Below are 12,697 nucleotides of genomic sequence, written 5' to 3'. Positions count from 1 at the left end.
GCTGAAAAGAATGATTCATTACAATCCTGTTAAAGTGAGATACTGCTTCATCATGCTGCTACTGTGAAGAAACTGTTAGACCCATAAACCAAAATCTGTCCTAAGGAGCTGAGTTAGAATCAGCATCACAACTTACTAATCAATACCCATGAGATAAATTCATGAAAGAATGAACTCCATGGATGCTGAGTACATGAGAAACATTTAGTAGCTGACTTGGTGTGTTGAAGTTGTTCCTTGTTTTTGTTTTTGCCACATTACTGCTTCTACAGGATTTAGCAAGGTTTTACAGGCTTGCTTGTACTCTTCTAGATTCTCTGTTTTCATGGGAATGAACTAACCATTCAGTCTTAAATCCTCATTCAGTGCAGAATTACTGGAAACCGTCACTAGAACTGATCATATTACTTTGCCATGATTAAATTTGTTTGTTTCCAAATGTTTAATTTACTTATCTGTTCCTTTCCATTGTTAAGGAGAGGTTTTCCTTTGAGGGTTTTGTTGGTCTCTTGGGTAGTTCTGAACCCATTTTATGTTCTGTTATTATAAATAAACATACTATGGATTCTTTGACACTTCAGTTGTCTCAACCATGTAGTCTACATGACACTGCCATACTCTTTCTGAAGAGGAGAAGTTTCTTTATGCTCATACTTAATTAATTTTAATTTAAAGTGAACACACAGAACAGTAAGGTAGACTAAGTATATAAATTCTGTTATGTTCTCATTGCTCCATTAATTTTATATCCTGCTCTTAAATCTTAGTCATATATGCTGATACACATTGATCTTTTTGTATGAATTTCTCAGCATCTTTCCAAAGAGCTTCTTGTCCCATCAGTTTATCCTGGTGTAGATATGTCTTACAATGTGAAATATGTCTGTCTGTTTACTTTCACTGTTAGTAGGTTTCACCTTGAAACTATCAGTCTTTATGTGATAAATTGTCCTCAGGCTAGTAAAGCTTTGTCTGTAACAACAGTAACAACAATGCATACTAATGATTTGTCAGAAAAAAAGAATGTTTATGAAAGAATCTACACATGCCGAAAGCAGTATTTAAAGAAAATGTTGTTTTAATGCTATATACATAATCACAAGCATCAACTTCTGTCTTAAAAAAAAAAAAAAAAAGGTCTAATATACCAAATTGTTTGTGCTGTCACTAAACAATCAAGTCCTCTGTGAAGCAGTATGCAGTATGCATCAATAAAAACTGAAAAAGTAACATAACCTTCTGTGCATCCTCATTCTCTCCACTGACCTCTATGTAGTGAAGATAAATCAAAAACAGAGATAGATAAACATAAAGCAGGAGTCAAAAACTGGAGTAAAACAGTCATTTCCTTTTCTAACGTGCATAAATAAAAGTACTGGGAATGCTGTTACTTCCTTGACCCCAGTAATGCCATTGTCAGTGTTAATTTCTGTGACAAACAGAAAAGTGCTAGAGAACAGCACAAGTCTATAAACGTGCTCTATAAAGGGCACGTATGTATGTAGGAAGGAAAAGTAACATTATGTTTACATTATTTTCATCTACTTCAGACATCTTCCAATTAAGTTTTCAATTCTTCCTTCCACAGAATATTACTTTCTGAAGGTTAGTGTTGGGGAAAAAAAAAAAAAAAGTTCCTATGTTGGTAAAATACTCTTATACGATCAACTTTTGGAATGAGAGAGGTGATGTAAAATGGAGGTCACCGTGAAGGTTACTTACTGAGTACACAATCATGATGGATGAGTTAGCATGTAATAAATCTCTCCCCTGGAGCCATTTTTATCAGGGCAGATTTTTTTCATGCTGGTACTAAACTACATTTTTGTAAGGAGCAAGATAGAATCTTTAATTGTGCTAAAACTTTTATTTTAATTGTTGTCATTGATGGCTGAATGATAATTCATTAATTTTATTTCACACTGTTGAACATTTTCCACTTTATAAAGCTTTCTGGATAAGATAACGGTGTTGTTAGGAATATTTTTAGAAGCTTTTTCACCCCAACATTTAAACTGAATAAGTGATATATTAAGTATCAGATATTCAGTCATTGAGCAATAAAATTTCACTATATAAGCACAAAATTTTATCAGTAACAACAGAGAGAATATACTTAACTCTGAGCCAAACGTATGAACTCTAGGTTAGCTTTTCTGGTCAGAAAAGAGCTTTGAAAGTTCAATGCAAATGTCACTTCAGGCAGTTGCAGTCCAAAAAAAGCACAGAAAATATTAAGAATGAGAAAGGACAATAAGAACAAAACAGAAGGTATCAGTACGCTAGCACAGTAGTGTATTATTATGAATATTAGGAATGTAAATATTTGTAACACTGGTTTCTTCAAGAGGACAGACAGACAAAAGTCTTACCCACTGTTTACTAATATTAAAAAAATATATTTTTTTTTTTTCTTTTCAGCTTTGGCTGAAATTTACCAAGTGTGTTGTCTTTTATGCTTTATTTTCTGCATTAATTTTTAGTATGGTTTTGTTATTGTTCACACCTCTTACAGTCCTTTCAAGTCTATGACTTACCATGTACTTTTTTCTTAATCTGATTTTAAATCATACGAACAGCTGAAAAGTTGAAGTTTTCAAATAATTTTTAAGTTGCTTACATTATGCAACAAAAGTTGGTGTGTGTTTTTTTTTTTTTTTAACTTGCATTTGAGTGTTTCATTATCAGATTAGCCTTTATAGCAATTGCATTTGTGTATTATTGAAAAGATTAAGGTGAAGAAGTTTTAGTTAAATCATAAAGAATAATCAGCCTTCAGAACTATGTACTGGCAGAATGGAAAAAATACATATTCTTTATTGACTAGCAGAGAGAAAGAACTAAGCTACAAGATAGCATGATAAATAAAAGATGCCTTATTTTCATGAAATGAACATAAATGTTAAGTCAGACATGAAGTATTCATTCATTGCTTAGAGAAAAGCAGTCAGTGCAACATGAACAGACAAATTACAAGATGCCCCAGAGCTGCAAAACTCCTTGCATTCACCGTATACCCCATATAAGAAATGTCTATCCTCAATGTAATTAAATTAGTTTCAGTAAAGAAAACTTGCATAATAATGAACAATAGAGATTAAATACAAGTGAATAAAATAGAATAGTTATTTCTTAAAAATATATTGGTAAAATATAAATGAACATGTATGCAGACAAATTATTTTTTTTAATAGATATGAGTGCTACAAAGAACTGCTCAGGTGTGCCACACTGACTTCATGCCTAATTAGTTTGATTCACGTTTATGAACTGATAAATGTATTTCTGTTGAACACCGAGATTCACAGTTAGGTCTATGGCAAAATGGGTTATTTTCCTCAAAACAGAGGAAATAAGAATAATTTTAAAAGGCAGGAGAATTACAATACACATTTATCAAGACAATGCACCTCAAATTTATTGTTTTTATATTATTATTCTTAATGTGGCCAGGCAGCAGCTTCTTGAGAAAGAAGCTGTCCATTGAAATGGAAACAAAACAGCCCAGTCTCTTCCATGCATCTAAACTATCCAAGAGCATACCTAATTAATGAATAGCCACAAACCACTGCATTTCTCTCCATGAGAAATGTCCACATTCAGTGCCAATTTGTAGACCTGAATTTCAGGTGAAGAACAGACCTGAATTGTGCCCCATAGCACATCTCTTAAGAAGGGAATGCTTCTTCCTGTGGCAGTTTGCATGCTGTTCAATGAGTAGGACTTCTGTGATTGTCACCATTAGAAATTTCTTTTAGCATGTATAGCTTTCCTATAAGTCTTATAAGTTCTGCCATTTCCTCCTACCTGTTGTACCCATTTCCATTTAGTTAATGTCTGGAAGGGCACAATTTGGCCATCCTTTCCTGCTGTGCTTTGCCTAAGGGGATATGGTTTCTTTTTTTTTTTTTCTTTTTGCAGATCTTTTCCAACAGATGTTGTCCAACTTGTCACAGATTTTTCAGAAATGCTGCCTCCTCCCCTTCTTTTTTGGCTACTCCCTATATCATGATTTTTATGACGTTTTTGCTTTTTGTCATTTTCCACCTTTGGCTTTTTCCTTCTTTGAGCATCTCTTTGGCTTGTTTTATAATTTCTACATTACTTTCAGTGTTTACCTTACGCATGTTCTATATTATGTCTCTTAGCTGCTAAAGATGCTGTTCAGTTACAAACAGAAAGTAAGGAACAGTAAATACGACAGTGTATTTATTCAAAATGATGCTGCTATATTTATATATTCCTACAGTTATATCTTTCAGCCCTGTCTATCAACACAACCTGCATGATTACTGTAATCCTCACCCTTCCCACTCTTCACCTCCAAAATTTTTCACTGACTGAATTCCTCTCTTCTCTTCTCTCCTCTCCTCTCAATTCTTTTTTTCCTATACATGGCCTTAAATACCAATCTATGAGCTAGGTTATCTTTCTAGTATACTGTGCTCAGCATTCTCTTCTCTGTTCAGCACCTTACAATTCACCTCATCACGCAGTTGTTCTTGCTAGCTTTTCCCTTTCAGTAATCACCCTCCAGCACCCAACCAGTTGCCATCTGTTTTGCCTTGGTTTGTATGTCTTGCCTAATAAGCGTGTCAACTTTTTACAGCAGGGAACATCTTTATACTGGTACTGTCTTTTAAGCTTATGGCAATTGCATGGCTGTTCTGTAATGAGTAATTAATTATGCCATTAATGGAAAACTGATGAAGTTAATACAATGTGTATGCTAGAGCACACTGCGTGTCTATAAAGGAGTGGAAAGATCTTTTATGCAAAGCTAGAGGCAGTGAAGCTGTAGAAATCCTTCCATTCAGTAGCTCATTGTTTTTATGTTTGTACTGTTAACTGAGTCTGTGATTGTGTCTTTGTGTTCCCATTAACCTATTTGTAAGATAACTCTTCTTTGGTAAAGTCCTTGTAAATCCCCAAATGAAAGGTGTGACAAGCAATGTGTATGTTTTTTGTTTGTTTGTTTGTTTTTGTAAATAAAAAGCTGTGTTCTGGGGTAAAGAAGCAACAATGTCATCTGAAACTTCTTAATTTATTAAAACATTAAAAATGTAAGAAACTGCAGCCTTACAGAGCCTTGCTAAGTCCTCTATACCCTCTTTGCTCAGGGGCCACTTCAACAGTAAAGAATGCTTAAAATAAATGTGAAACATCTCCTGGGAGAGGTAGTTCTCACTTTAAGTAGTAAGAGCAGATGCAGAGCTTGATTGAAGAGAACAGATGTTTGAAGTGCATTTTGCTTTTTAATTTTTTTAATAGGAAAATTTAAGCTTCAGTCACTCAGGTTTTTATTTGACGGCTTTCATCTTGCTTAGTAATTACTTAATGGAATATAAAAATTTAAGAGATTATTACACAAACATTGGATGACTTTTCAAATGAATGTTTTCAAGTCCTTGTTTATTCTTTTTGAAATAATTGTGATGCTATATTTTATAGACATTTCTCAGCATTTAATCATGTTTCCTTTCTTTTCAGCTTCTTAATTAAATGAATTCAAGAGGGATTCATTTAGAGCTGCTTACCATGAAGATAAGCTGTTACTGATATTATCTGCCCGCCAATGTTACATGTATTCAAGAATCTTTTGTTGGTTCGTCTGTTTTTGTGATAATTTATATAGTATGCCAATAGAGAAATGAATACAGTTTTATGCAATGAATGCTTAATTTATAGAAACATACAGTAAACATCTCATTGGGAAGTGCTAAAAAGTTATGAATATAGTATACTTAGTGCTCAAGAATTTAAATAAATTTCTTTATAATGTGCTTTTGTTTAAGTCTTCCTCATTGACAAGAATACAAGGTGTATTGCCAGGATTTTTCATCTGAATTTTGTTAAAAGCTTTTGCGATGTGTTTTGGCATATGAACAAAATATTGTTCTTTAAACTCCTGTTTAGAGAAATACCTAAACATGTAGGTGGGGACTGTAATTTAACAACTCCATACATCTTGCTACCACTTTGCTTTGAAACTGTTATCTTAGCGGACAATAGAATTCAGCCCAGAAGCTTTAATTTTACATTATTGTTTGCACACTGATCATACTAACACAGTGTCATGTAGGATCCCCCCAAAACACAGTGTAGCTCTTCGGTAGCCATTCTAGAGATGGTACAACCTGATATATTTGTAGCTACCATTACAAGAGTAAGGATCAAGGAAGTCTTGGAAAAGCCCCATCTGTTCATTTTTACTGAACTATTAAATAAACCACCAATTAGCCAGACAACTCAATGCCTTTGTCTCCAGTTCTAGAGGTACATTTAGGACTCACCTAATGCTAGTCTTACTCACTGGAGTTTGGAGTGATGTGGAGCGAACAGCCTGCCAGCATTCATTTTGGCAGGTTAATAGAGTCCCTAATTCAACTCCAGCATATTGAGCCATTAGTATAAAATGATATTCCACAGGCATATTTTCATGTTGGATTTCTTTTTTCTTTTCCTGGCTCAGCACTCAGTTCATCTCTCTTCCATACCAAAGGATGTAGTTCAGAATGGTTTGTGGAACCTTCCAGTCAAGAAGGCTTAGATCAATCAGAACTACACGTAAGATTTTTCCAAGGACCAGTTCACTATCACTGGCATTCCAGGAATAAAGTCAGGTTGGAATTTATTTATGTATCATATACAAATGCCTCTAAATATGAGGATAAAATTCACTAATCTGTACAAAACTCCCTTCATCTAATGCTCTAGCTATTCCTTTTCTGGAAACTAGAGTTATGTTAACAACTGGGAAACCTTTTAGGACAAGAAAAGGCAGGAAGGACATAGTATATCTTACACAAAAACGCAGCAAGACTGCTGGTGTGAAAATGTTGCAAAGTTGTAGATCAATATATAAACCAGAAGCTGGGGAAAAAAAAATGACAAAATCAAAGCACCTGGTTCATAGCCTGCTATGAAACATGAAGGTGAATGTAGCCTTGTCAAAGGTACTCTGAATGTTAGCTAGAACACCTCACAACATGTAGGGAAGGCAAATCAGACTGCCCACAGTGCCAGTTGACTGACACATATCAGTATGGTGAAGCTAAGGCAGAATTTACAAGTGCTTTATGTCAACGCTAGAAGCTTAAAAAAATACGTGGAAGAATTAGAATGTGTGGTGCCAAACCACAGCCCTGGGATAACACATCACAGAGACCTGGTGGGGAAAAGAAGTCTGTAAGATACTGTTGCCAGACTTCTGCCTTAGGAATGGCACAGCAGGATATGTGGGTGATGAAGTGGCACTGTGCATGAGGGATTACATGTGACAACATAGAAGTCTTATGGGGTGGAGGGAAGGGGAAGTATAACTATAATTCTCTGTGGTTGGAGGTCTGTAGTCCTCTAATAATTTATTATTGTTATTATTATTATTAAGAAGAATTAGAACTGTTCTACTGACCCCTAATCAAGATGATGATATTGATCAGGAAGTAAGGCAAGAGAAACTGCAACACTCAGGGAGTAATTGTGAGAGATCTCAAGATGACATCCTGATGAGATTAAGTATTGCAGCTTTTGCTGAGTTAAAGTGTTCCAAAAGTACACGACTGCCTCCTGGAACAAAGACTAGATCTCACAATTAATAAGCAAATCAAGAGCAGCAACTTAAGCAGTGCTACTAAGCACAAGAAAGATTAATTGGAGAGTAACTCTCCAAGAGCAACCATAATACAGCAGGTTCAATACTGTTGCAAGAGTGGACAATCAAAGTGAAATCTGAAATAATCAGTTTGAAAGAAGGAGTAATGTAGAAATAAAGGCAGATAATTAAAATTTTAAAAAGGAGCAGTCCAAATAGCTAGACACCAACAAGCAACCTGCAGACTGTTAAATATTCTATTTAAAGGCTAGGTAAAATGTGCCACAACTCAAAAAGAAATAAAAAAGACTCGTAGCTGAACAAGAAAGTTACAAAAGGTGTCTTAGGGAGTTCTGTGTTTTAAATGCTGCCAAGGGGAACAGCAACACTCATAGAACATCAGGTCCACTGTAAACTTAAGAAGGCTAAAAAAGTAATGAGAAGATGATGTTCAAGGTGGTAGCAGCGTGGTAGCACAGAATTCCTAAAACACATCAAAAGGAGGGGACCCAGCAGGGAACTGGTGAGAGAGCTGATGATCAGGGTTTAAGATGGGGCACCCACTGATTGCCTGCATTCTCCGCATATTTAACAGTTGGACTTGATGATCTTAGAAGTCTTTGCCAAGCTAAATGATTATATGATTCTATGATAAGACCTTGACAGAGAAGCTGAATTCTCTGTAGCAGATAGGTCAGAGCACCTTCTGTGTATTTGCTTTAAATAAGGTAAGCTAGATGCTGCTAAGATCTCAGGACCAAATGGCATTTATCAAAGAGCTCTGAAGGAAATCAGATGTGAGGCTGCAGAACTGCTGACCGAGGTGCCTCCACCTATCATTAGATTGCCAGCTGTGTCAGAGGACTGACGGATTGCCAACACAGCTCTCATCTATAAAAAGGAGTCCAGAGGGAAGCCTCAGAGCTGCAAACCAGTGAACAATTTCCAATCCTGATAGGATGGTCAAGTGTCTAATAAAGACTAAGTAACTTTACTGAGGACAAGGATTAAAATGGTCAGCTGAGAAAGCTGTAGGACTTTTATAGAGGAAAATTCAGGTTTGCAAAGCTTCTAGAGAGATAGAATGGTATTAGAGAAGCACATGGATAAAAACACCTAGGCAAGGTTTTATTAAAGAACCTAATCCAGAATTGGAGGAAGTGTCCTTTTCATGAATTGAAAAGCAATTAGAAAATACCAAGCAAAGGATAGGGCTTCCTTTACCTTACTTCTCATGACAGAAAAACAAAATACAACAAAACAAAACAAAAACAGCTGGCACATTCCAAAAGACTGTTGCTGGGACCAGTTGAATTGATCAATGACCTTGGATACTGAAGTGCCATGCTGATGGGGTGAAAACTCCAAAAGAACCTCTCAAAAGGCAGTGAGAGGGCAAAAAGATGGAAGATGAGCATCAACGCACATAGAAAAAAAATAAAAATGAGTTATGCCTTATCTTGCTGCAACTCAGGAAAGGCCCCTATCCCAAGATGTGATCAAACAAACCCTGTGGGGAGAGGGAGAAAAAAAAAAGTACAAAATTTAGCAGAAAACAAATACACAGAATAATGCATTTAGATCTCAAGAACTGCTAAGTTATAAAGCACATACAACCAGGCTTTAAAATATATACAGAAAAGCGTTAACAACTTCAAGATATTTTCCTCATGTATCAAAAATCTTAAGAAACTCTTATGATGCTAATGCACAACATTTTCTGAAGTGCTAGACTGAATGCTATTTGTTGTAAGATTTAAGTCTTTCTGTTATATTCATAAGAAGCTGATAACTCAGTTCCTGTCTTATTTCATAGGTGATCACTTACAGCACTATGAATTTATCACCCTAACTATGGCATTCACAGTAGTCTGGGGACTGGTTTAGGTTTGATTTAAAGAACAAACTAAAGCAGTGAGAAACAACACAGCTGTAGTACAAGCAATAGAACTGCATGTCTACGCACAACAGGCAATACGGATTCCTCCATTTCTGACGGGTGCTCTATCTTATGGTACTTGGCCCATATGCTTCCTCCCCACCCCCTGGGTTTAAATACTTTCCTATGGACCTTAGCAAGCATTTTCAAAAGCATTAGTTCTGTTCTCTTCCAATTTTGTGTACCAGCAGCTTCTTCCTTGTGTCTTTTTTCTATATCATATGCCTTTGAGTTTTTACATGTATCCAGATGAAGTCTGAGGAAGCATACCATACATTTATTTTGTTGCACTTAGTTACTTTATTTAGATGTTGATGTAACTGGAATAACATATATTATCATTAAAGGAACAGTTTAGTTAGAAATTCTGGCAGTTATTCTTATAATTCTTTACGATAAATATATATAACTGAGCATGATTTTGCTGTTTATGTCTGGTAGTACTGAGTAAAAAGACATAAAAAAAAAAATACATATATATAATCTTACCTCTATTGAAAATGTAAAATAGATGTGTTCTTGCATATTCACTTATAATAGAGTAGACATTCACCTATGCACAGTCCGTATTGTTTTATCAGGATCATTTTATGTTCACCTCAGAGGTATGGATTCATGGCTACACTAAGAGCTATAGCAGTTCAGAACTCAGCGTCTTCTGTGTGACAAACCAAATCCAACATCATCTTGAACAAAGGTTAGGTCAAATGACATGTCTTCTGCTTTCTTTGACATTGTCACATAAAAAAAGTATCTTCAGGTAGAACAAACCTTTACAGAGTGTTTTTTAACTTGATGTTACCTATGCTCAAAATCAAAATTCCGTGTTCTCTGTTCACCCCAGTTAGCTATAGTATTATGCAAGGTATAGATAGAATTAATAAGAAAACCATATATTTTTCCTTGCGTGTTGCAGTAAGTGCATAATGTCAAAAGAAGCATCTTTCCATATTTTCAAGGGAGGTTTGTATTCTGCGTTAACAGAGTACATTTTATCTGAGATGAGTGACTTCCGTAATAACTAGGTTGTGTATTGGTCCTCTAAATTAGAATTTAATTAAATAGGGAATATTTCTCTGGTTCATTTTTAGCCTTTCTGTCTTGCATTTTAAAAATTGTTCAAAAGTATAAACAGTAACAAAGTCTCAGAAGTTCCCATGTTGCAAAGCTTTGCTTTATCTTCTAATAGTTGCACTTTTGCTTTAGGAGTCTTACTCTAGAGAAAAAAAGAGCCTCAAGGTAAGTCATTACTAAGGAGCCCTTCAGGCAAAAACAATGGAATATATGAGTGTATCCAGGCTGCAGTGCACACACTTCCACAGGTATTTATTTCCCCTCTGGTAGCATGTGGTGCAGAAGTTTCATTCTCTATGTTTAAGGATAGAGATCAGTAAGCTTTATATTACATTTAAAGAAGAGCTTTTTGAGTCCTATTCAGTTATAGTTTGTTTAGTCCTGGTATGCATTTTCATCATCAATGGATTCATTTTGCAGAATGAAGGTAAACAGAACAGTTTACTTATGGGAAAATATTTTCATTGGTCAAAGCTAGTGGAAGCAAAGCTAGTGGAAGTTATTGTAAGTATGAGAGAGAGCTTTTAGCCAGTCTTTGCCTTTTTCTGGTGGGGACATGTTAACATGCATATCTCAAGAGGGCTACCTACTACCAACACATCTGGTGGCAAGTAGTAAATCACCCCGATATTGAGCCGACTTGGCCATACATCTGTGTCAATAGTGCTCCCTTCAGTCAAGGTATTTGGAGCTAGGAATATTTGTACCTGTTGCAGAATAGTCTTATAATTACTATACTTACTCTCAATTCTTCTCCCCACCTTCCCTTTGGATAGGTCATGGAAGGTTGATGGCCCTGCTTCCATGTTACTTCAAATCCTAATCAGCTAATTGTTGGTCAGATGCTCCATTTCCCCAGGCTCTAACTCCTGCCTCAGCAACTTGCAACTGAGCAACTTTTATGACCAAACTACAGGTCTCTGCTTTGAGTTGTGCTATGACTTTTCTCAGTTGCATTCATTTCAGATGTGTTCAGCCTCAGCCCAAAGCTGTTCTGCCCTCCACATTATTTCTTACTGCTAGAACACAGATGGTCTTCTCCTAAGATGATCATGGCTCAGGAGAGGGCTAGGCAGGCTCAGTTTTCCTTGCCCTTTGAAGCAGAATAGTCTTTCACTTTTCGTGTTTTATATATTATAAAACCATAAGAGGAAACAAAATTCAAAATCAGCCTCTGCTACATGGTGTCACATCAGTCCATAGACAGAGGCCTTCCTACAGCCCTGTTTCCTACAGTCTAGAAGCCCAGTTTTGCTTCTGGTGGACAGGCTGAAAGTACAACAGAAACAGATTTGGGGAGAAAAAATAAATAAATAAATCGCAAACTGCATTTTTCATGTAAACACTACCATTATTTATACCTAAGATCTTCAATTAACATGTCGTGCCACATATACTTAAATACAGAGGACATGTAGAAAGTGAAGAGTATATCCAGTTCTCACACAAAAGCTGGCTCAAGAACCTTCTCAAAGGAAAATGAGATCTCCTGCTGTATGTGTCACTCCTTCCCCCAACTGGTTCCACAGAAAATTGTGCAAGCCACAGCCACACACATCACAGCAAACCTTAAGAATACATTTTAGTTCACAAAATAAAAACAGCAGATTCATGCATTCACACAAGTACGTCCTGGTATTAAGTGAAACCACTATCAATCAGCATCATTCAAAATTTGACCACCACAGCTTTGGATACAGCACTTGTCATGTTTTAAACTGTTGCAAAGTCAGAAAAATCTTAAGGGAGCAAGAAAATTAGTCTGAAGTGCCTTAATTATTCAAATGTCCTATTATTTTAAAGCAAGACCATATGCATTCCTAAGACTTCAATCCCTACATGCCTGCATAGGCTTCCATTCAGCTTCCTTTCTTGTGAAATCTTAGGTGTATTGAAAATCCTTAAAAATTTACTGTTCCTTTACAAAGCTCTGTACTGCTGTTAGTGTACAAGTAGCATCATTATTCTCTCTGAAGTGGCAGAGTACTTTCAAGTGTCATTCACACTGAGGGATACCTGAAGAAGTGCATTAAAAGACTTTGGTTTCAATTGGTCATGCTTTCTGGGTTACTCTTCCTTCAAACACCTCT

General features: G+C 35.9%; 1 protein-coding gene across 1 annotated transcript in view; it reads left to right on the top strand.

The window, feature by feature from the left end:
• TUSC3 (tumor suppressor candidate 3) overlaps positions 1-5,783 on the top strand; it is a 123,732-nt gene extending 117,949 nt beyond the window's left edge. Inside the window, exon 10 of the mRNA XM_084518202.1 lies at positions 5,491-5,783. Within this exon, the coding sequence (XP_084374328.1) occupies positions 5,491-5,506 (16 nt within the window). The 3' untranslated portion in view covers positions 5,507-5,783. The remainder of the gene's footprint in view (positions 1-5,490) is intronic.
• The last annotated feature ends 6,914 nt before the right edge of the window (positions 5,784-12,697 follow it).

This window comes from Aythya ferina (assembly GCF_964211825.1).
Source record: "Aythya ferina genome assembly, chromosome: 4".
Lineage (NCBI taxonomy): Eukaryota > Metazoa > Chordata > Aves > Anseriformes > Anatidae > Aythya > Aythya ferina.
This window is presented reverse-complemented; position numbering and strand designations above follow the sequence as displayed.